The sequence below is a fragment of the Platichthys flesus genome, chromosome 16 (genome assembly GCF_949316205.1).
Source record: "Platichthys flesus chromosome 16, fPlaFle2.1, whole genome shotgun sequence".
Taxonomy (NCBI): domain Eukaryota; kingdom Metazoa; phylum Chordata; class Actinopteri; order Pleuronectiformes; family Pleuronectidae; genus Platichthys; species Platichthys flesus.
Window position 1 is genome coordinate 1,020,600 of NC_084960.1, and position 24,144 is coordinate 1,044,743.

The 24,144-nt window shown below is 44.5% G+C and overlaps 2 protein-coding genes across 3 annotated transcripts; one reads left to right on the forward strand and one right to left on the reverse strand.

The window, feature by feature from the left end:
- The first annotated feature begins 2,395 nt into the window (after window positions 1–2,395).
- Window positions 2,396–13,855, forward strand: LOC133970390 (homeobox protein Dlx4a-like). Of its 2 annotated transcripts, none has more exons than XM_062407189.1 (3): window positions 2,396–3,137; window positions 5,469–5,708; window positions 12,013–13,855. In XM_062407189.1, exons 1-3 carry the CDS (start codon window positions 2,796–2,798, stop codon window positions 12,253–12,255), a joined length of 825 nt encoding a protein of 274 aa, XP_062263173.1. In that variant the 5' UTR covers window positions 2,396–2,795; the 3' UTR covers window positions 12,256–13,855. The 2 variants fall into 2 exon arrangements, with proteins under 2 accessions (XP_062263173.1, XP_062263172.1); XM_062407188.1 differs by having other exon boundaries at window positions 2,396–3,123; window positions 5,512–5,708; window positions 12,013–13,843.
- A 3,950-nt stretch (window positions 13,856–17,805) lies between these two features.
- LOC133970365 (homeobox protein Dlx3b-like) lies at window positions 17,806–23,898 on the reverse strand. Its single transcript, XM_062407155.1, has 3 exons — window positions 23,242–23,898; window positions 21,051–21,235; window positions 17,806–19,418 (listed from the first exon to the last, which is right to left on the reverse strand). The coding sequence occupies exons 1-3, from the start codon at window positions 23,579–23,581 to the stop codon at window positions 18,996–18,998; spliced, it is 948 nt and encodes a 315-aa protein (XP_062263139.1). The 5' UTR covers window positions 23,582–23,898; the 3' UTR covers window positions 17,806–18,995.
- Window positions 23,899–24,144: the final 246 nt, after the last annotated feature.

Here is a 24,144-nt window from a genome sequence, read left to right on the forward strand (position 1 = left end):
CCGGGTTGTGTAGTCACTCTCCACACAAAGACCTGCTGGTGGAACAAGCTGGATCCTGGAGGCAGGCGAGGAGGAACCAGGGAGAGACAAGCCACAACATCTCTCACGCTGTGTGTGTCTGTGTGTGTGTCTGTCTTCCTCTCGTTGTCTACACGCTCCAATCCTCATCAAACGTTGCGTCGTCCAGTTTGTGTAACTGAACGTTGATGTGATCATCGACATGAGGCGTCAGGGTCGGAGGAGTCCTTCAAGTTTATCTCATTTTAATGTTTAATAAAGAAATGTCTCGTCTTATCTTCATGTTCACTGGATTTAATATATTTAATGTGTGTGTGTGTGTGTGTGTGTGTGTGTGTGTATGAGTGTGTGTGTGCGTGTGTGTGTGTGAGTATGAGTGTGTGTGTGTGTGTGCGTGTGTGTGAGTGTGAGTGTGTGTGTGCTTGTGTGTGTGTGAGTGTGTTTGTGAGTGTGTGTGTGTGTCTTAGTGTGTGTGTGAGTGTTTCTGTGTGTGAGTGTGTGTGTGTGTGTGTGTGTATGAGTGTGTGTGTGTGTGTGTGTGTGTGTGTGAGTGAGTGTGTGTGTGTGTGAGTGTGTGTGTGTGACAGCAGAGTTGTGTCACAGAGCAGATCAGGGGAGGAGCCTCGGGCCTCAGGACTCGATCTCTAAACGCGTCTGTGGTTCAGGGGGAAAAGCGTCAGATCGGTTTCACCTTCCAAAACAAATACTCCAATAAAAGTTGGAGTCTGACGTTTAAAACCTTCATCAAAGAGAAATATCATCGTGAATATGTATAAAGTTTCCATGATCGTATTATTCTGTCACTGGAGCGTGAACTCATATTTTACTTTAACTGCCCCTAATTAGAATTTATGATACAACCATTAAATCAATGGTTTTACTGGGACTGAGCTGCGGAGCCCGTTTTTTAAATTAAGTGTTTTTTTATTCATTTCAATTATAACGTCATTATTATCATTATTATTATTATAATTATATTACATTCGACACACTGTCATTTATGATCTGCTCGTTGGCCTGTGACTGACAGATGAATAGACGTATGTGTGCGTACAGATCATTGTGTTAACACCACACACACACTTTAGTCCTTTAACGGTTTAAACCTGGAGCATCCTCAGATCATCAAAGGAGGAAAAACCTCTTTGCGTCTTTTTTAAGACTTTTAACTTCTTTATGAAACGTGACTCAAAACTTTCATTTTATTTTTCGAAGGAGTCACAAATCAAGAAAGTTGTGAATTTATAGTTTAATCTGAATTAATGAATATTAGTTATTTTTCTCCACTGAAAACTACAGTGGAGTGAAAGGGAAAATACTTACAGTATCCTACATGTACATGTTCATGAAGTAATAGCTTTAGATATTTTCCAGATGTGAAAAAACATCAGTTTAATTCCAGGATTCCTCGTTAGACTTTAATTCATGTTTTATTTTGTATTTGATTTTATGTAGTGACGCTTCGCTGCGTTGATTCAGAAATCTACGTCACTAATTTGAACTCGTCATGTGAATAAAATGATTGACACCGAAGCTGAGCGGGAAATGAAAACTATAATTAATTGGTTGTTAGAGTTTAATACGAGAGAAGAAACTTTGATTTCTATGATCAAATATCAAGTATGGTTTTCTGTCAAGAGGCTGGTTGCTCAGTGCGCGCGTGCGCGTGAAACTCACGATCCTAATCTAACCTCTCTGATTCGTTCTGAGCCGAAAGAGAAAAAGACAAGTTGTGTGTTTGTGAATCAGATTATTGTGTTTATTAAATCTGATTCGTATGAGACGCTCTCAGTTGATCAAGTCAATGTGGTGACGCGTTTGTTTTATTCTATCTTCGCATGTGGCCTCATTTTTAAAGACCACGATTTTTTTTTTTTATATATATAAACGAAGCAGCAGATTATTCGAGATTTTCCTTTTTATTTAATTGAATTATTATACATTTTATATGATGCTGCAAATGTTTGATCAAATGGCCCCAATAGGTCACTTCCTCTCAGACGATGCTAAATGATTTTAATTGAAACAGAACTAATAACTTATCTGATATTATTTAATTTCAGTTCCTTACTTTGAACAAACCACACGAGTTCATTGATTTGAATTAACTGCTCCTGGAATCTTTTATTTTATTCTAACAGATGTTCTTAGTGAGGAGTCGCCGGTCCGGGTCCGGGTCCGTCCCGCTCGGACCCTCCACGAGCCGCTCCGTCCTGTGCACGTTGTGATTTGTGTGACACGGTGCGTGGCTGCAGCCAATGAGCGCGTCGTGCGTGACAAGAGGAGGCAGAGGATGGCTGGAGCCGCCAGGGGAGGACCGCGCACAAAGAGCCGCCGCGCGGGGAGGGAGCTGCTCGGGACTCACTGGCTTTAAAGGATAATTCTGATTATTGTCACAAGTGTTGTTGTGTGTTTCTTCCCGCGCACACTGAAGTGTCAGCTGCTCGTGCGTCCTGCTCCGTGCGTCCTGCTCGTGCGTCCTGCTCCGTGCGTCTCCGTGTGCCTCCTTGGTTTTGGTACCGCGCGCCCTGGAGCGTCCGGCCGGGATGTAGCGGAGAACCGACCCGCAGAGAGCAGCTCCTCGCCGGCCTCCTCGTCCCGCACGGCCCGGGGCCCACGGACCTCCCGCCTCGACACGCGTCACGCTGCGTGGAGACAGGAAGTGTGTGAAAGTTTTGTAGAAACCTCCCGAGCCGTTGATGGTGGGTCTGCTGGTGATGCGCCCTGCCCGGAGCTCCTAGCTGGCGGCTTCTTACTTCCCAGTGCCCCGCGGCCTCATGATGACCATGAGCTCCATGTCGGACTCCCTGGTGCCGCCCGACCCGTCCAAGTCCGCCTTCCTGGAGTTCGGCGGCCACGGCTTCCCCGGCCACCAGCAGCACTCCCCCGGCTTGTCCCACAACCACTACCCGGTGCACGGGCTGCACGCCGTGGGCCCGGCGCAGCACGACGGGCCCTTCTCCGCCGGGGCGTCCTCGTACGGCCGCCCGCTGGGGTACCCGCCGTACCACAGCCCCGTGAGCTCGCACCACCCGGGGGCCTACCTGCCCTACCAGCACGGGGGGCACGGCGGCGCGCTGGGCCACAGCAGGCTGGAGGATGGAGGTGGGTGTTACACGGCACATTGTAAAAGAAAGAACATAAGAATAACATGGGACAGTGTTTTTCTATTGCACTAATAATGTCTTTAATAACGTCTCTAATATATATAATATAAAATATAATATATGATATTTAACGGGTGAATCTCAGCCTAATAATCATGTTCATCCTGTGGCTGATTGGAGCAGATCTGATATAAAAGAAAAGAAACCAGAGAAAACTTAATAATCACGATCGCTGTGTTTAATGTGTTTATTATTATTATTATTGTTAATATTATTGAACGTGAGATCCACTGAAGACAGAACGAGGCTCTGCTCTGAGACGCGGGGCTCGAACCTCCATGAGGCTCAGTCCGCACGAAGCAGAGAACCTTCTCCAGATGATCCCACTAGTCTGAGCTCATGAGATCCACCACACTAACTGGATCCACACACAGGTTCGCCTCAGTAACTCTGGGGTTGAGATGAAGATGAGTTTAAGGCCTGAACCAGAACCCGAGTCCCCACAAGAAGCAGCCGGCCCCGGGCTGTGGTGTCCCGCAGGCCCGGGAGCTGCGGCCTGTCCCACCCTGAGTCCTCCGTCACCCCAGCCGCCAGGCTCGGGCCTGGAACCCTTATAATAATCATAATTACAATAAATGTCACTGTCACTTTCCACTAAATGATTCTTCACTGCACTGAACTGAAATCTTCACTCAGACGTTAATGTCCCAGGTTCCTTTCACACATGTCCAGAATCAGGACATGTGTGAAATAGATTCTATTTTATAATTTAATTATAATATACAGAAAATATAGATTCAATTAAAAACACAATAAATTAAAGCTTTGAGAAATGTTCTATTAAAAAAACTTTAAACTCCCATTAAACATGAAAAAACAAAACGTTGTGAACATATGAATAAAATAATAAATATTACATTTATTGGATCCACTAATATATTTAATATAAGAACCAACATGGCTCAGATATTTAGAATATTTACTTTAGAGCCTCTGATTATTTGAACGCATGAGGCTGAAGAGGCGGTTTGACAATTATCATAATGTTAATTAATTACTCAGATCAAATCCTAAAGCTCCTATTAGCCTCCATTCATACTAATAGTTACAGAAATACTTGACTCCAGCCAAGTTTGACACATATTATTTGGAACTGACTTCATCCACATGTTTTAGTTTGTCCTCAATCTTTTTGGACTTTTCTAGAAACTTTTATGTCTTGACTTTGTCAGATTAACTAAATTTAACCAAACCATAGAAACCACAGGAAGAAAGTCACTGGTTTCCACAGAAATACATATTATTTAAATACAGCAGAATAAAGAATATATATATATAATTAAGTAATTTCATCCCAACGTCGTTCTTTGTACGACAGTAAATCAGTTTTGTTCACAATGTTAAAAAGATTTTTTAATGACAAACATTAATTTCAGCAACAAATCTGCAGTTTCATCTCATTTTCTCGACCTGTCTCCACGTGAGATATTAAATTAAATCACTATAAATAAAACAGATGAACGACTCCAGCTCAACAAACACGTTAAATCATTTTGTCCCAATCCTTTGAATCGGATTTACACTCATATTGTATTTACCTGATATAATAACTTTATATCATATCATGAACTGAGTCTTAATGAGCTCAGAAACATGGAAGAAGAAGAAAAAGGTATTTTTCATTATTATCACACAAACATCAGTGAAGTTTGTGGAATTCCAACCAACGACTCAGTCAAATTAAATCATAACTGTTCCAATGGAGCATTCACACACACTGTGGTTCTATTTTCTGAAGTGAAGGTTCTTCTCTCGTTTTCTCGTGTCCTTGTTTCTCGGGGCTCGGGCGTCCGAGAGCCGGGGCTCAGTTACACAACGTGATCGTCTTGTGGGGCCTCCGCTCGTCCACAGCTGTTCTCTGCCGGCTATGAGCTCATGTCATAACAACCATCAGTGTGGGCCAACATGCTCAGTTGGTTTCCTGAAAGTGGAAAAAGGAAGAAGCCGATGAGAAGCCGTGTCGTCTGAGTCGCAGGTTCGATTCCAGACTGCAGAGGACAAAGAGCTTCTACCTTCTGACCTGGGCCTTTGTCCCACGTCCTCGTTTACAACAAGTCGGATCATTGTACTTCTCTGTGTGAACATTCCAGCTCGTGTGTAAACAGCATGTCTCTCCCTGAGCTGGTGACAGCTTGGATTCATAAAACATCCACATCACAAATCATCATCTCACTGAACTTCATTATTTATCGTCCACACCTTTTGGACGACAGAGTTTCATGAGAGACCCAGTGTAAGAACTCTGACTGCAGCTCGTCTGTGAAGTCAAACGTGTGTCCCCAGAGGAGTCCCCCCCGGTTGACCTTGTGTTGTCTCTCGTCTCCAGAGCAGGACAAGCCCACGACGGTGATCGAGAACGGGGAGGTGCGGCTGAACGGGAAGGGAAAGAAGATCCGGAAGCCTCGGACCATCTACTCCAGCCTCCAGCTCCAGGCGCTCAACCAGCGCTTCCAGCAAACCCAGTACCTCGCCCTGCCCGAGCGGGCCGACCTGGCGGCCAAGCTGGGCCTGACGCAGACCCAGGTACCATGGTGGAGCACACACAGACCCACACAGACCCACACAGACACACACAGACACACACAATAAGACCTCGAGGAGCACGTCTGCACGGTCACTTCACGTTTCTGACTTCTAGAAGCAAAGAAAGAGGGAAATCAGATTAAAGCCGGAAGAACAGTAATTATCTAAATACCAGTGATTTTATGTGAAGATAAAAAAACACCTGATGATGACAAACGGAAATATTTCTAATGTTAACAAAGGTTTGGCAAATTTGTCTAATTGAGGGTGTGATTGTTTCACCTCACCCTATTTCCAGAGCATAGATGAGACGTACCAGGGAGTTTCCGGATCGATTCTTTAACTTCATCATTTCATCATCTGACATACAGATCTGAGTTTGGTTCTTTGGATTGAAAATACACAAAAAGTTAATTTGAGTTGGATTTAATCCAAAATCCAAATAATAATTCAAAAAATCATTTGGACTGAAAGTTTCCTCTGCCGATGAAAAGGGACCAAATGATAAGAATAAGAATGAAAGTCCCGACAGGCGCTGGTGCATTCCTGCTCACAGGTGTCACTCATTGGCCTCCATGTGTAATTAGCCACTGGCATCTTCACTGAAAACCTGTTATTAAATATCTTGTGAAATGTCATCGCGTGTTAGTCATCCGATAAATCGTTAAAGAGAAAAGAAAAGAAACAGATGACAAAAAAAACCATGAATGCAAATCTCAAATTCAAAAGAACAGGAGTGTTTGTAAGTGTTAGGTGTGTGTAAGTGTGTGTGTTGGTTGTGTGTAAGAGTGTGTGTGTGTGTGTGTGTGTGCGTGTGTGTGCGTGTGTGTGTGTCAGGAAAATAAAAGGCTAATGCGGCCATTTTGTCCCACGTAGTTGAGTGGACGTTTGAAATGTAACAAGAATCCAAACTTCTGTAATTCACCACAAATCATCAGATTGACTCTGATGATTCATATTAAACTCATATTAAACTTTTATCTTTTTACTTTACTTTGATCCTAAAATGATTTTTTCCTCTTCTGTTCCATTCCATGAACAACGAAACTGTTTAGAACCGTTTAAACCTTAATATACTACTAATAATACTTCTTATAATAATACTACTAATACTGCTGCTACTAATAATATTACTACTACTAATAATAATAATAATAATTGTGATTGTATCATTCTAAACAAAAATGTCTTTCTGTTTTAACCAGTTAGTTTGGGAAAATAAACTTTATTCTTTAAATAGCATTTAAATAACCGTTCACCTAATATCACAGTAACATTATTCTTTAGCTTGAGATTAATTTAGAATATAAACGGCTGCAGCTTTGATTTAAATCAGGTTAATTTAAAGTAGCTTTGTCTAGTTATTAAATAAATATAAACATAATTAAAGTTTCCTCTTTAACTGAAGTTTACTGTGACTTTCAGTCGCCTGAGTTTGACTCAATGTTTTAGCTTTTTTCAACAAATTGATAAAAATACAAAAACACTTTGTAAAAATGATGCATTTCTAGTTTTGTACAGTTTAATACGACAATAACCAAAAAGGTTCAGTTTCCTCTGACTCATTATGAACAGAAACAGAAACATTAGAAACTGGGACCAGATCATATTTGAAAAATCACCAACCAGGTGTGAGCAGGTGTCCCACTGAGGAAACTTTATATCAGAGTGTTTGGGAAAACCACAAGTGAAATATGACCCGTGTGTGTGAGTGTGTGTGAGTGTGTGAGTGTGTGAGTGTGTGTGTGTGTGTACATAGGCAGCTGATGTCATCACATGAACTGTCCTAATCCAGAATGAATTAACCGCAGCAGCTCTGTTGACACTGGGACTAAGAGATGATCCGTTCATTTGTCTTTGCTTTAGTTGTGGAAAGTGGTTTTGAATGTGGTCTCCAACGTGCACGCTCCTCACGTGCACGCTGCTCACGTGCACGCTCCTCACGTGCACGCTCCTCACGTGCACGCTGCTCACGTGCACGCTCCTCACGGGCCTTTTTTATTCTTCAGCTTTAGTATTCAGTTTATTCTGAGGAGGTTTCTGGGGGAAAGTTGATTCTGATCTGGACGACAGACAGTGGACACAGTCGAGTGTGGAAGGAAACTTTAAATTAAATGAATAATTCTAAATTCATTTGAAGAATACAGACTCAGTTTGTGGATCAAATATCGTCGGTGATTCTTTTAAAAACACTTTTCAGACTCGAGGCAAAACGTTGTCGTCCAGATGAGACGTTTTTCCGAGCAGCTGAGAAATGTCCTGGTTTGTCATCAGGACGTAACTCAGGCGTGAGCTGGATTAGTTGACGCACTTCACAGAAAACAAACTGGTTCCTGGTGAAAGCTTCCTGGTGAAAAGGGTTTCACTCAAACGACCTGAATCCCAACATGTAGCTTGTGTTTCCTGCGGAGCGTTGAACGTGCACTTCTCTTTCCATCGTGCACACATCACATTTTACTCCGAGGGTCTCATCACAATGAAAAGTTTCCAGATGTGAGCAGATGAACCACTTCCTGCTCCTGTGGCTGTTGACGCTCTGAATGAAGTCTCATATTTATTATTTATGAGATACTGGCATCTTCACTGAGAGCCTGTAAATAAACATCTCGTGAAATGTCATCGCCTGTTTGTCATTCGATAAATTGTTAAAGAGAAAAGAAAAGAAACAGATGACAACAAATCCATAAATGCAAATCTCAAATTCAAAAGAATAGGAGTGTCTGTGTGTAAGTGTGTGTTAGGTGTGTGTGTGTTTGTCTGTGTGTGTTTAACCTTAAATTATTGGTTTGTAACAAGTCAGATTTTTATTTTTCTAGACTTCATAAACTGAGTGGATCAAACAAAGCCTCGTTTGAGACGCTCAGGAACAAAATGTGAGAAACCTTCTGTTTATTGTGCGATTTTCAGAATACACTTGATCTAAACTACACAAACACAAGATGGCTGCTCTGTGTCTCCTGCTTCTGTTTGATGCTCGGGTTGAGCACGTCCTCAGAAATTAATGCGACGTACGCAAGATGCAATACCCTGATAAACATCGGGGGCAGTAGCGAGGCACGTAATCAGCGACAGAAACGATGAAGAGTTGTGAAGAGGAGCTGAGGCACCACTTCTACATCACACACACACACACACACACACACACACACACACACACACACACACACACACACGTTTGCACATATTTGTCTGGAATCAGCCAAATGTTGATCTCCTGAAGATTCGCCATCTTACACGTAAAGTACCGAAGAGTCGGCACGCAGCTGGCTGCTTAGAAACACGGTGAAACAACAAGTACACAGGGGGAGTACACACACACAGACACACACACACACACCATAAGATCGTTATCATATACCACATCTCGATCCTGCCTCGGCGCCATTAGGCCGCCGGCCAACCACCAAGCACTTTCCCTCAAAATCACCAGTGTTCCCAGACGCAGCTGAGAAATGGCACGTAGCACATTTTCCCTGAAACTCACACACACACACAGACACACAGACACACACACGCAAATACACACACACACACACACACAAAGATTTTACTGCTGAATTAACCTCACAGGACACCACTGACCAAATTTTTTAAAAATATAAAAACACTCACTGCGAATCATGGGAAATACATTCCCTCACATAGACACACACATAGACCCACACACACATAGACAAACACACACACACACACACACACACACACACGCACACGCTCACACACAAAGATTTTACTGCTGAATTAACCTCACAGGACATGACTGGCCACATTTTTTGTTTTTGTGTTTTAAAAATATGACAACACAAACTGCGAATCATGGGAGAATACGTTCCCTCACACACACACACAGACCCACACACTCTCACAGACCCACGCACACACTCACTGGCACCTGGCCTGTGTCTCAGCCCCCCCCTCCTCCCTGATGTCCCTCCTCTCTAGAAGCTGTCAGCTCCGTGTTGCTGCTGGAACTTGAAACCAATACTTCCAGCAGGATCCTGGAGCTGGAGCTGCATTAGCTTAACGTGCTGTTGACGGACACGCGGGCTCATCAGCTCCACTCGCTCACTGGGAGCTTCCACGTGTTGTACTGGTGCACTGGTTACTGCACTGGGCTCTGTGGCTCGGCGGCCGTCACTCTTATGACTCTAGAGCGGAGATTAAACAAATAATTCTGTCGAAGGGTTTTTCTCTTTCAACTCTTGACAGAATCTGAAGTGCCGTTCACGCTCTGACAGCTTTCAAGTGGCCTCATTAAAATGAATTGTTGGTGAAGCGGTCGTTTCACTTGAGGTGAGGAGCCGTGATGACGTCAGCAGATTCACTGGAACAATGAGATGTCACATTTCTCTCTGCTTGACTTCATCTCAGCCCGGGTGTGAACCTGGTGTCGTTTGGTGATGACTTGGTGAAAGGGAATTTTCTTTCCACATATTTAGGCTCAATTAAACCGGTGTGGACGTTTGTTTTTATAGAACAATATAATCTTCAATAAAACACTTCAATCGTTTCCATGAATCCACATAAACTCTCAGGGTAATAACTCCCAGGACGGAGGAGAAAACAACTTTAGCGCCAGAAGAGTATGCTGGTATTTTTCTGGCTCTTTTCTCTTTCTCTCTTCTCCGTCGTCCTCCAGAGCTTCTCTCTCTTTCCAGAGCAGTTATTACAGAGCTTCTCTCTCTCTTTCCAGAGCAGTTATTACAGAGCTTCTCTCTCTCTTTCCAGAGCAGTTATTACAGAGCTTCTCTCTCTCTTTCAGAGAAGTTAAAACCTGTTTGAGACAAAGCCTTGTTCGCTGACTCGTGTTATTACTCATGATTCATTTGTTCCTGCTCGGCCGACAGCTTTGCCCTTGAGGCAGATTTGTGTAATTTGATGCTCAATTTGCAAACACGCTGGAAACGGAGAACATGCCAATCACACCGACAACAACAGACCTGAGATCTGTGACCACAGAGAGAGACGCTGCTGCGCTCAGCTCCATCGTTTTATATCTGATTGACACTATTTCAGCTTCATAGGTTTATGTCTCTGTAAAAGGTTTAGACTGGTTGACCATCTCAACCAGTCTAAACCAATCTCAACCAGTCTCAAACCATCTCAACCAGTCTCAAACCATCTCAAACCATCTCAACCAGTCTAAAACCATCTCAACTAGTCTCAAACCATATCAACCAGTCTCAGCCAGTCTCAGCCAGTCTCAAACCATCTCAACTAGTCTCAAACCATATCAACCAGTCTCAGCCAGTCTCAGCCAGTCTCAAACCATCTCAACCAGTCTCAGCCAGTCTCAGCCAATCTCAAACCATCTCAACTAGTCTCAAACCATATCAACCAGTCTCAGCCAGTCTCAGCCAGTCTCAAACCATCTCAACCAGTCTCAGCCAGTCTCAGCCAATCTCAAACCATCTCAACTAGTCTCAAACCATCTCAGCCAGTCCCAAACCAGTCTCAAACCATCTCAACTAGTCTCAAACCATCTCAACCAATCTCAACCAGTCTAAAACCATCTCAACTAGTCTCAAACCATCTCAACCAGTCTCAGCCAGTCTCAGCCAGTCTCAAACCATCTCAACCAGTCTCAAACCAGTCTCAAACCAGTCTCAAACCAGTCTCAAACCATCTCAAACCATCTCAACCAGTCTAAACCAATCTCAAACCATCTCAACTAGTCTCAAACCATCTCAGCCAGTCCCAAACCAGTCTCAAACCATCTCAACCAATCTCAACCAGTCTAAAACCATCTCAACTAGTCTCAAACCATCTCAACCAGTCTCAGCCAGTCTCAAACCATCTCAGCCAGTCTCAGCCAGTCTCAAACCAGTCTCAAACCATCTCAAACCATCTCAAACCATCTCAACCAGTCTCAAACAGTCTCAAACCATCTCAACCCAACAATCTACATTTCTGATTTCTTGATGGTTTGATTTCAGCCTGAGAAATCCTGATTTCCTCATATAAAGTTCATGTATACATACATGTACTTTATATCACACAGCATGCATTGTGTTAACACCAAGCATACATTGTGTTAGCATGCATTGTGTGTTGGAGCGCTGCAGACGTGTGCGGTGTCAGAGGCCGTGACGTCTTCAGCTTTATGGTTTTTCTGTGTGTAACCGTGAGGTCGTTATGTTGTAACATTTTATGATCCACAGTTTGTCTACAGCTCATTATTACCTGATTGTGGGTTATGTGGCTGCTCTGGTTTCTCCTGCTCCTGCTCTACAATCCAGAGCAGCCTGTTCATGACTCTTCATCCACCTTCTCATCAGTTCTGTTTCCTCTCCTCGTCCCTCAGGTGAAGATATGGTTCCAGAACAAACGATCTAAATACAAGAAGATCATGAAGAACGGACCCTGCGGACCTGAGGGAGACCACCTCGCCCCCCCACAGCCGTCCTCCTCCTCGCCCTGCTCCCTGTGGGACAACAGCATGGTGGCCAAAGGTGCCCCGGTGCACTCCGGGGGATATATGAACAATTTTGGACTCTGGTACCCTGCACACCAGCAGGACTCCATGCCAAGGACTCAGATGATGTGACAGACAGGAAGCAGCAGGGGACACTTCCAGGACACGTGATGGATTAACCCCCGACTGGAGCGGACCAGCACACGGACATGGTTCAGAGTGTGAGCCGCTCTAGAGGCATCGATCCACGGGTCGGTACCAGATACTGTGTGTGAGGGGGAAATGGATCAATCAGATAATATTCAAACATATAAACAACCTTTAAAGTAATAAGACTTACGTAATAAGTTGTAAAATATATCATTAAATTAAAAAATTCATGAAATATTTGGTGGCTATAAATACCTCAGGGGCTGAAAATGTCCTTTTCAAACTAAAACAACCTGTGTCCACAGAGCTGTCCATGTTAACAGTGATTAGAGCACATGTCACATGACCACTCAGGTACACTGGGCGTGCACGTGACAGTTTAAACAGTAAAGACACGAGAATCTGAATCTGTCAAACACAGAGTTTCACTGAGCAGCTGTTTGAGGAGAATCAGGCTCAGAACCTGCTTCTCCAGGACGGAGGTCATGTGATGATGATCAGTGAAGGTTCTGACCGGGTTCCTGCTCCTCCAGAACCAAACACAGATTCATCTTCTCTGTTTCAGCGTCTCTGAATCTCCGGAGTTTGAACTTCAGGTGAATCTGTTTCAGAGTCGATGTGTTTTCAGGTGAAAACATGTTCGTGATGATGAAGCTCAGTTCGTCTCGACTTGAGCTGAAGAACTAAAAACACACAACTGACAAATTCCATTCAACTGAAGAACCTTGATTTATTGATTCCATCTGTAGCTGCAGATCTTTTAAACACTCAGCTGGTTTGTTTCTGCCTCCAGAGCCGCTCCTCACGTTCCAGGTTTCATTTCCTCGGTGTTTTCTCCGGGTTCCAGTCGATCGGAGGGTTTTGGGTTTTCAGGGTTTTCTTCTTCACTGAACTTCACGGATCAAAGAACTCTGCGGTTTGCAAACGCTAAAACCAGATCAAATTAAATAAGGAATACAATTCACTTCTCACCATTGTGTGTGTTCTATAAATCTGACGGGGGTTTGTGTGGTACAATTATGGTTCAGGCCTGTAAAGATTTATTATGAGAGAAATGATTTTTATGATGAACACTTTTATGATTCTTATAAAACCCTTTTTAAGTTGGTATGGTAAAAACGCACTGAACGAACACAGCTACTTTAATGTATTATTGAGTCTTAATTGAGTCAAATTATATATAAATATAAAATGTATTTTGTCATTATAATAAAAAAAAATCTAAAATAAGATCAAACCAAAAAGAATATTCCAGACTTGTATTTGAAATCATTCATGTGCTGATGTTGCGGTTTTCAGAATTTAAATAATTTACTAAATTAAAATTCCGTGTGCGTCCAGCGCCATTTCATGTTCTGTCCCTGATACTGGTCTCTGAGCTGGAGACAGAAGACACTGGTCTCTGAGCTGGGGACAGAAGACACTGGTCTCTGAGCTGGAGACAGAAGACACATGGACAGGGTTCTGATGGACTTTTAATGATGGATCTGTCAATTTTAAATGTTATATTGTTAATTCTGCTCGTTTCCTGTCAGACCTGCGACAGGAGACTAAACTGTTTTATAATATATTGACTCTTGTCCGGCTGTGCTTATTTGAAATAAACCCAGTTATTATTGCCACTCTCTTTGATTTGGTTTATTCAAGTTAAATAACAACGTAGCTTTTAATTAGTTTTCACATCTTCATCCTCAAACAGATGGAAACCAGTTCATTCTTCTCTAGAACAACATCTTCCCTCAGTGTGAACCCAAGTGGCCTCGAGCCGCTTTCTCCAGAGTCGTAAATCAGAGGACACGGGTCACATCTGTCACCCCCCCCCCCCCCCCAACATCTGGAAAAGCATAAAAGGGTCGTCAGAAATCGTCAATGATTTTATAAAATGGCCGCGTCAATTAAAGGTAATTCAGGACACAGCTTGTTAAATAAAGCTTTCACTCTGACGCCGTAATTATCTGTAATTGTCAGTCAAGGGAATCAGCCTCTGCCCCGGGCCCGAGGAGAAGGATTGGATTACATCAAACTGGATTAGTGGAGGATAATCCTGACACCAGATTAATCTGCTCCACGGGTATTACAACAATAATGAATAATACTGAATGCATTGCTCTTTTAAAGTGTCTTTTCTTTTGATTTAGTGAATTTATCCAAAGTTTGATTTGAGAAGTTTGTAAAGTTTGTTGTGAGAGCGAGAGGAAACACAACGAGGCTGCGGAGGTGAACCGGTGACTTTCATCAATTTATCGACACATGTTTCTATGAAGACAATCAGGTGAAGGAGGAACAAATACAACAAAGAAATAATACATATGTGCGTATACAAATTTACACCACACACCCCTCCCACTGAAAAGTTGACTTTAGTCCATTTCATCAGGAAGTCGATTCGATTTGAAGTCGGAGGAGTTCAGAGCTGAATGAGACGGATCTGGATTCAAACGTTCACCTGGTTCATAATTTTTACTTCTTCATTAAACGTTCTCTTAGAAACTCTGTTAATTATTTGTGTTTGCAGATTTTCTTTTCTTTAGTCGTTTCTCTTCTGCTGGAGATCAAACCCGGGAACGTTCCGACGACCCAGAATCCTTCACTCTGCAGCAGCAGCCTCGGGCAAAGTTCACACAAGTTTTATGGAATATTCTCTTCACAGACGTGTTGTGAGAAACTAATGAAGTGATGGGAGCCTGGGGGGGGGGGGGGGGTCAGGCAACACAAACACAAACCGTCTGCACAAAGGAGACGAGGAGGAAACAAGCAACAACGACCAAGACCAAGACGAGGTTCTCACACAAAGAAGCTGTGAACAGACTGAATTATTTGACAATAGTTGTGTTATTGTTTGATCAAATGAATCTGCTCCAAACTGTGAGATGAAGGTTTTTTAACGGCCTGGGAGTCGCTGAGTTAAACAGGCTGAACGCACCTTATTTGTTTCACCAGTACAGACCAGTATATGAAGTACAGAACAGGGGATGAGCCCAGTAACAATACAAACTATAGAATCACTTTCATCAAAGACATAAAGAGTTTTCATGAACTTTGTGATATTAACAACATCCAGCTGAATTATAAAAAGACTCATGATCTGTGTGTCTGTGTTTCTGTGAGTTGATCACTGCTCATGAAAACTCACCAAATACAAGAGTGTGTGGAAAAAAACCATAAAACCAGAGACTTGCTACTGGGCAGATGACATCATGTGACGTCCTGCAGAGAGAGGGGGGGAAGAGAGAGAAAGAGAGAGAGAGGGGGAGACAGAGAGAGAGAGAGAGAGACAGAGAGAGAGAGAGAGAGAGAGAGAGAGAGAGAAAGAGAGACATTAATTAGAACAAGCCATGAGCAGCAGGGGTCATGTTAGATTTGCTTGTTAAACTTGACTCCTGCAGCGTGGAAACACACGCAACTGAGGTACTGCAGAGTGTGTGTGTGTGTGTGTGTGTGTGTGTGTGTGTGGGAACAACACTGCCTACGTGAGGGGCATCACAGTCGGACCGATATCTATCTCGTTATTCCACGATCAGCTCCAACTTTCAAGACCTTCAGTTGAGACTCGATGAAACTCAAACAAACGTCAAACACAGAATTCAGAATTCAGATTCTGATCCGGTTCTCCTCGGTATCGGCCTCTGGGAGCAGCTCGGTGTGGCTCGTGGCTGCAGGCGGGGAAAAGGAAGGTAACGTCAGATCAGAATCTTTCATGACTCGGTCGTAAACTTCTCCTCGGCGCTCAGCAGCTGATGTCATCGTCTCGCCCACTAGGCCCGGCGGCGGCGTGGCCCCGCCCCCTGAGCTCAGCTTCACGCCTCCTGGTGATAGAAAGGAGCGTTTGGTTTGTGCACATGCTCAGGTGGAGGGGGGGTAAGCTGCAGCGTGGTTAGTGTTTGTTCCCCCTCTGCTGTCTGGTGAGATCCTGGTGATCATGAGCTACCGGCAGAAAGCCACTGAGTGCAGGTGAACGCCCGCCCCCCCCCCGTTGAGCCAGTCACTACAAGCCCCCCGATGGCGTCCGTCTCCCGGGGACGTTCACACACATTCCTCTGTGACACCTGGAAGCTGAGGGCTCAGCGCAGGAAGCTCAGAGCCTGAACACACAGTGGAGGTGTCCTCCTGGATCTGTGGGCCACGCCCTCACGCCCAGAACACCATGTGGGTTCGATCCCAGGAGACACGAGGAGGAATCTGCAACTGTGTCCTACGACCTAACAAGCTCACTGTGGTTGTGTTTCCACAGTTGTGTCTTTACAGTTGTGTGTCATTGTGCAGTTACACAGTAGAAGAAGATTCCATCTGTGGTCTTTATCCTTCAAGGGTCCAGAGCTGGAGCAGAACTCAGCCCACAGACCTCCAGTGGATCCCGGGATGAACGTTCCTCTGGAGTTCTCTGGAGGAGATGTTCAGATGAGGTCCTCCAGTCGGTCCCGTGGTCTCAGGTCCGCAGAGCGTCCTCAGAACAGAGCGGCTCCACCTGAACGCTACAGACATGTCTGTTGTTACTGAGAACGAGTCAGATGTTCGTGTGTGAAGAGAAACTCTGGAGAACGTGAAGAGTTCAGGTCTGTGTTCAGATGTACTGAGAGAAAGTACAGAAAACACACAACATTCAACAAAACACACAACGTTCAACAAAACACACAACATTCAACAAAACACACAACATGCAGTCAGTGTGAGCTAACATGAGCTAACATGCTAAGAACAAACCCTGAGCAGGTGACGTTTGAGTCTTCTTCTTCGTTGGTCTCTGGAGTGAATGAGGCCTTGTGGTGGAGAGCTCCCCCTTCTGGACTCTGCAGGCATCACTAGTCGATCAGGATCAAAGGCTGAACAGGTCGATCACAGATCACAGGAAACAGCTGAGAGGCTTTCAGCATTTTAACATTTTTATCAGGACATTTCATATATATGTTCAATATTTACATACTTTATTAAAAATGTCATTTATGTTTTTTAAAGATTGTTTATTCTATTGTTTTGTAGACTGTATACTATATTAAATATTGTTTTACTCTAATCTGGAGCAAGATGGCAAAATACTTTCTTTCAGTATAAATCAACTCTATTTAAAGTCTATATTTATAGATACATCTTATCTTATCTTATCTTGTCTTACATGATATGATCTTATCTTTTATCTCAACCCTCACCTTAAATCTAATGATTTATGTTGGCACGTCAGAATGTGACTGTTTAAACAGACTTAGGTTCCCACAACATGAGCAGTAACTACACACAGACAGACACACACACCCTCGTCTCTGTGTGAGCCACATGAAAGCAGCACAGCCTCAGTGTGTGTGTCTGCAGTGTGTTATTATATCCAGAGACTCCAGAGTGTCTGCTGCTCCGTCACCTCCCACAACCTCCCAGACACGCACATACACGTGTGCATGTGCGTGTCTGTAAGTTGTGTATCACATATAGACGAGTGTGTGACTCACTGGGACAGACAGGAAAGCTCCATCAACTCCTCTGTGTGTGTCTGTGTGTGTGTGTGGGTTCACAGGTAAATACACACGTAGACAAACACGTTAGTCGAATAAAGACATTTTATTTTTTGACTCAATTTCTGAAACATGAACTGAACTGCGTAGATTTGCAGTTGACTCTATAAATAAAACACCTGAGTACAACATATGAATAACACAAAATATAAAAACTTATTTTTAAACGTTTAAACAACTCGTCATCCCTTTGTCTCTTATTTCTGGTCCTTGAACAGGAATTAAAGATCTTTAAAGATTGGATTATTTGTCGTGAAGAATATTTGGAAACAGTCGCACAAACAGTCGCACAACTTTACTGAGAAGTTTTGTTAGTTCTGATATTTGAGTTTAGAGGTTGAACATGTTTAACAGAGAACGAACTTTAAAGAGTAACTAAAACAAAGAGACTTTAAACATGTGTCTCTTATCTGGAGAGAGGGTCTAGTGAGCTACGCTGCCAAGCTGCATTGTGGGAGTTGTAGGATACAGTGTGTTGAAACGCTTATCCTGACCTTCAACTGTAAATAATACAAAAAGAAAAACAAGCAAACATGTGAAATATGATATCTCATGATTATTGTTATTTTTGGAAACTGTTGGTTTTTATAATCCATGAGACTGAGCTGCTGAGAAGTGAATTGTGACATTTTCATTTTCAAATATCTGAGGATTTAAATCCTGAATAACAGATTAATAAATACATCACATCTTATAAACTTTCACCCAAAAGTTCTTAATAAAACTTCATTCAATCACACAAGTTGTTTTTTATCGCTGAGTCATCGTTTGTTGCCAAACAGCCGCCGACACGTGATGTCATCACACACACGTCGTCAGACACACACGCAGCAGACGATAATATATCTGTTATATAATAAAACTTTTATTAAACTATGTATGGAACCATTGTTCAGTTGTGTAGCTCAGTCCACGATGATGGAGATTGTTGGCTTTACTGTCAGAGATTCGACTCATCGCAGGTGTTTGACATAAATACTGTCATAATTCAAATATTAAATATACAAAATGAAAGGTGAGCGTGAGCCTCCCTGTCACTCATCGGATGTAACGTGTGGTGAGCGTCTCGGACGAGGAGCTGACCTGAGGCCAGCACTTCCTTCTCTATCTCTGTTCACTGCAGACGAGCCTGTTAAACAACATGCGTGTCAGGTTCTACAGTCGTGACCCGTGTGTGATGACGTCAGAACCCCCCCCCCCCCCCCGTTCAGCGTCCGGGGGTCAGTACACGGCTCCCATGCTCTGTGAGGCGGCCGGCGCCGTGGAAGACGTGTGGTGCGTTGGCGCCAGCAGACCCAAGTGGGCCCCCTGCTGCTGGTACCAGTTCTGATGTGAGAACTCCCCCATGTAGGTGGGCGAGGACTCCACAGCAGGCGGGTAGGGAGCCTGCCCCCTGCTGGTCGGCTCCAGCAGTGCATTACTCTTGATGCCGCTGTTTGTGTTGCTGCTGCTGTTTGTGTTGTTGTTGCTGTTGTTGTTTGTGTTGCTGGTGCTCTCCCACACAGCGGGGGAGGGGGGGGAGTTGCAGGCCATGGAGTCGCTGGCTTCTGGACTGTGTTCCAGAGCAATTTCCCCGAGTGGAAACTCTCCGTTCTTGTAGAGCTTCTTGAATTTGGAGCGACGGTTCTGGAACCAGATCTTCACCTGAACGAGAGAACATGAGATGTGACGATTAGAAGAAGGAAGGAAGTTCCTCTGCAGCTGCTCCCAGGTCAACGTTTCTGAGCTAAAAGACTAATGAATAGAATTGTATTCTTCATATCCTCCCTCTCAGGTTAATGTTTGCTAAGTTTCTCTTTCCAGGACTCGGCCCAGCGTCCAGGTGACGGTGGAGCAGCGGGCGGTGGCACGTACGATTTAACTCCGGCTGTCTCCTCACCTGAGCTCGGTCAGGACATTATGTGGAGTGTTTACCAGGAGGCTGGTGGGAGGAGCTCCAGAGAACAGCCCCTCTGGAGCATCTCAGGAGATTATCAGGAGTTTTCAAACCTCTGATCACTTTCATCTCCACGTGCAAACTACTGTTGCTTCCTTATCAAATCAATTATTAAAATGTTTCCTCCTGAAAACCTTCTCTCTGCGGTTCAAGCAGGCAGCTGGTGACATCGATATCTTCAACGTGCACGTGCCTCCGTCTAACAAGTGGAAGAAACAGTTTACTGGCAGCTCCTTTGACTGTAATATGATTCTAAAGCTGTGATTTGTATAAACAACGCTGAAGCCACGAGCGCGTCGAGCTGAGTGACATGACAATCACATGTTTCACCACACGCCGTCGCGCTCCTGCTTTTGTTTTCTTAAGCACAAAGTGGAGCAATCATTTACAAGAGCAGCGATAGAGCAACCGGTGCAGCGAGCTCCTTCTTTATCACTTGAGCCAAGATAATTCATGTTGCGGTAAATCATAGAGGCCGGAAGCGCAACACTGTGTAAACCAGAGCAACCGAGGCAGAGCGACTGGCAGAGCGACTGGCAGCGCCGCCTCAGCTCCTCTGGCAGACGAGTTCAACTGGATTTCTAGTTGACTGCGTTCCATCTGGGTTTTAATTAAAGTTTTTCTTGTTGAATACATTTTTTATTTTTGTATTTAAGTTTAATCTGTTGTTCAGATATTTGATTTGTACAGTTTATAATAATTATAAAGTGTGTACCTGTAAATTGAGAGACTTTATTGCTCATAATGTAGAATTATGTCAGCTTCACTTCATCTCTTAATGAGTTATTAAATACTTCAGCCTGTTCACACCTCTCGAGGCTTCTCATTGGTCGCTGGTGAAGCTCAAAAGGGCCGACTCAAGTCATTAATCATCGAGTCACACTTCAACAATAGTTTTTAAATTTCCTCTGACAGCTGAAACACAGCGAGTGTCAGCGGAGCCGACGCCCCCTGTCACTCGTCTGCACTTTAATCCATCAGCCACTTATTTAAAATGGCTTTCATCTTTTCTGATTGAACCAATTAAAGTGCCGGTTCAACTCCCCGTGGTTCGACTGGAGGCTCCGAAGCTGCCAAACTGAAAACTGACGATTCAATGAGTGAAATAACAAGCAGGTGCATTCTGTGATTACGTCTCAGATCCTTTGATCTCGCTTTCATCTTGTTGAACTTCAGATCCTATCGGCGGCTCGATCTCGACTGACACCTCAACTCCATCAGGCCTCGACTGACACTGAAAACCTCGACTCCACGTCTCACTTGCTAAACAGTTTGATCCTTTAATGGTGACGTGGAGGCTTCCTGTGATCTCCTCTGTCTCTGAACCCCGTGCTCCTCACCTGCGTCTGGGTCAGGCCCATCTGTGCCGCCAGCTCGGCCCGTTCGGGCAGCGCCAGGTACTGAGCCGTCTGGAACCTCCTCTGCAGGACGGCCAGCTGGTAGCTGGAGTAGATGGTCCGGGGCTTGCGAACCTTCTTGGGCTTCCCGTTGACCATCCGCACCTCCATGTCCGGCTCTTCTTTCACTGCGGGGGGGGGGGGGGGGGAAGAGGGAAAACCATGAAGACCTTGAGCCGGGTCTCCACTCGGCTCCTTGGGCAGAGAAGTTGTAGAACTAAAATAACCTCGGCCGCTACAACCCTGAAGTTTCAAAGAAATTCCGCCAGCGCTCTGAACTTATAATTTTGGTCTGAGTGTCTCCCGCAGCCGGGGGGGGGGGGGGGGGGGGACAGAGATTTATAGGAGCTTTTCAAGTCGCCTGGAGGCTTCTCGCAGACTTCCTGCCTCTGAGGCTCCTCAGACACTTCTGTTCAAACTACTTCACTCTAATTCATTTACATTTGATCAACACATATATATTTATATATAAAAATATGTATTAATATGTATTTAAACGTAGAGTTTTCAAACAAAAGTACGATTGTGAGGATTTTTGTCAGTTATATTATTTAATTGCTACTTTTGCTACTAAAATAATCCTGATTTATGTATTTGAAGCTAAACAATTAGATCTTCGTGCTGGGAGAAGTTTTAATATATAAATTCTAAATGATTTATTTAATAAAAAGCCAGACCTTGTGTTTATTGTGAGTCTGTTGTGTGTTTGTGGACGTGCGGTCTTTAACAGACTCAGGATCGTGACCTTTCTTTACTTTTTGCTTTGGCCCTTTCACATCAGTCTCATTATTTATTCTCTTTGGCACATGTTTCTTTTCTTGCTGAATAAAATGTGTTTCCATGTTAAAAGGAAGCGAGAGCCCCTGAGATGTTTGTGTGTTTGTTTGCGTGTGTGTTTGTCAGGGTGTGGCCACCTTGCGTGATAAGGAGCCGTCTTCGCTGGATGATTCAAAGGCCAAGGCTGACTGACGTGTCATGACACCTGATGTGCGTGGCTGAGGGCCAAAGTCCCCTGAGGCCATTTCCAGGAGTCAACTCCCAACTGGAATGTCAAAACCAGCACACCAGTCTGTCGAGTTTGTTTTCCCTCTGCGGTTTGCAGAGAGACACCTTCCAAGCCCGAGAAGGAGCCAAGAGGAAAAAGCCTCTGAACACAGAGCGGCGGCGCTCAAAGGAAAAGACAAAGAGCCAAGAAGTTGACCTCCATGTTCTTATGATACAATTATAGCATCAGTGTGTTGGGTTTATAATGACTTTGTGTAATATTCCTCTGAAGTTCATTAAAGGGACATGAAGTCTCATCAGGTTTTATGTTATTGTTCTATTTATATTATCTGTAGAGCTCATGGACAAAATGTGTTTAATGAATCAGTTCTTCATCCTGAAGACAATCAGGAGAAGTTCAGACAATGTGATTCTAAGTTAAAGTTTCTTTCACACTGAGCTTCCTTTTCATGAGAAAATAGAAATGAGACAATAACCATCACATTTAAAGTTGAATGTTTTCTCTTGTTTCCTCGAAGCAAAGTCATTAAACTTTATGGAAACTCGGCTGCAGCGAGTGAGAAGAAAACCAGAACGCTTCATTTACTGGTTCGTCCTCCGACCAGCTCAGCTTCTCCCTGAATCTCTGACCTTTCAGACCTGGACCCCACAGATCCACCAGATCCCACTGACTTATTACAGCTCAGGGATAAAGATAAAGATAAAGTTAGTTAAGTTAGTTAAAGTAAGTTTCTTATTACAGCCTCATATCCCAAACACTCAAATCCTCCTGAGCATTTAACCTTTTATAATACTGAAGCAGGTGGAAGTTAGGGTGAACGTTATTCCAGGTATAGTTGTGGTTATTATAACAGAAATCATATTTTTTAAAAGGTCTGTTTGTGTTTATCCTCTGATGATGGTGAGTCAGCTGTTCGTGTTTAAAGGAGAATCAGTGGAACATATTAAATAAGTTGTTTTTTAAACATCATGCCTGGATTATTGTTGGTTTTTATTCCTGTTGAAACATGAACCTCTGCTCAGCCCTGCCTCGTTCTCTGACCTCGCTTCACGCAGCAGATGATGGACTCTTCATATAAACATGATCCATACTCAGCATGTTGTTCCCATGTGGAGGTAGTGGACTCACCTGCGTCGTGCATGGCGGACTGCACCTCGCGGCTGAACGCACCGGGCTCCCGGTACGCTGCGTGCGGGTACGGGTACTCGGCTTTGCCCACCGGGTACGCGCCGCCGGCCGCCATCCCGCTCAGGCTGTAGTGGTGGTACGCGTACGGGCTCATGTGCTGGGCCGCGTACTGCTGCTGCTGCGCCGGGTAGAAGTCCTGCGAGCCGCCGCTGTAGAAGCCCATGTCCGTGGAGGAGGACTCCGGCAGGGTCGGGGACGCCTTGGTGGCCGAGATGGAGCCGCCGGCCGCGGGGAGGGACGGCTTCTTGTCCTCGAACACGGGGGACGCTTGTCCGTTCATGTCTGTCTTCTTCTCTCGGGACCTGGAGCCTCTCGCAGTCTGGAGCTGCTGTTCCCAAAGTCCCTTGACGCGGCAGCAGCAGGATGTCCACGGTGGCGGCGCCCAACCCAGCCAGAGCTCCTAATTACAGGGTGCGCCGAGCCGAGCCGAGCCGGGCAAGACTGAGGGGAGTGGATGTCTGCTTCTCATTGGTCCGCCCGCTCGCTCCTGCCTCTGCCCCGAGGCCAAGTCAGAGCTGACTGTCGCCTGTCTGGCTCCCTCCTCTCCCCACAGAAACCTCCATGTGAAGCCGCTCCTCGGGCTCGGAGCGCGGAGACCGACACTTGGCAAACCAGGAAACTCCTCCGTCTCACATGCACTTTGACAAAGAGCCTCAGGAAGCTCGAAAACATCCCAGAATATCCACAGGCTGCAGATTTGCCCCGGACGAGCCGTGCGTAAAGGTGATAAGAGTGTTTACGCAGCAGCTTCACCGCGCGGCCTCCCATTCTAATGCAGATGTGGAGGTGGGGAGATGACCTCACCCTTGTTGGCAGTTATTTACTGTTAATTAAGGTTTATTT

Excerpts from the sequence above, each read along its gene's own strand:
- LOC133970390 (XM_062407189.1), top strand. The coding sequence starts at position 2,796 with ATGATGACCATGAGCTCCATGTCGGACTCCCTGGTGCCGCCCGACCCG. Across the intron at positions 3,138-5,468 it reads ATGGAGGTGGGTGTTACACG|AGGAGTCCCCCCCGGTTGAC; the intron begins GCACATTGTAAA and ends GTGTGTCCCCAG. Across the intron at positions 5,709-12,012 it reads TGGGCCTGACGCAGACCCAG|GTGAAGATATGGTTCCAGAA; the intron begins GTACCATGGTGG and ends CTCGTCCCTCAG.
- LOC133970365 (XM_062407155.1), bottom strand. The coding sequence starts at position 23,581 with ATGAACGGACAAGCGTCCCCCGTGTTCGAGGACAAGAAGCCGTCCCTC. Across the intron at positions 21,236-23,241 it reads GTCCGCCATGCACGACGCAG|TGAAAGAAGAGCCGGACATG; the intron begins GTGAGTCCACTA and ends CCCCCCCCGCAG. Across the intron at positions 19,419-21,050 it reads TGGGCCTGACCCAGACGCAG|GTGAAGATCTGGTTCCAGAA; the intron begins GTGAGGAGCACG and ends TCTCTCGTTCAG.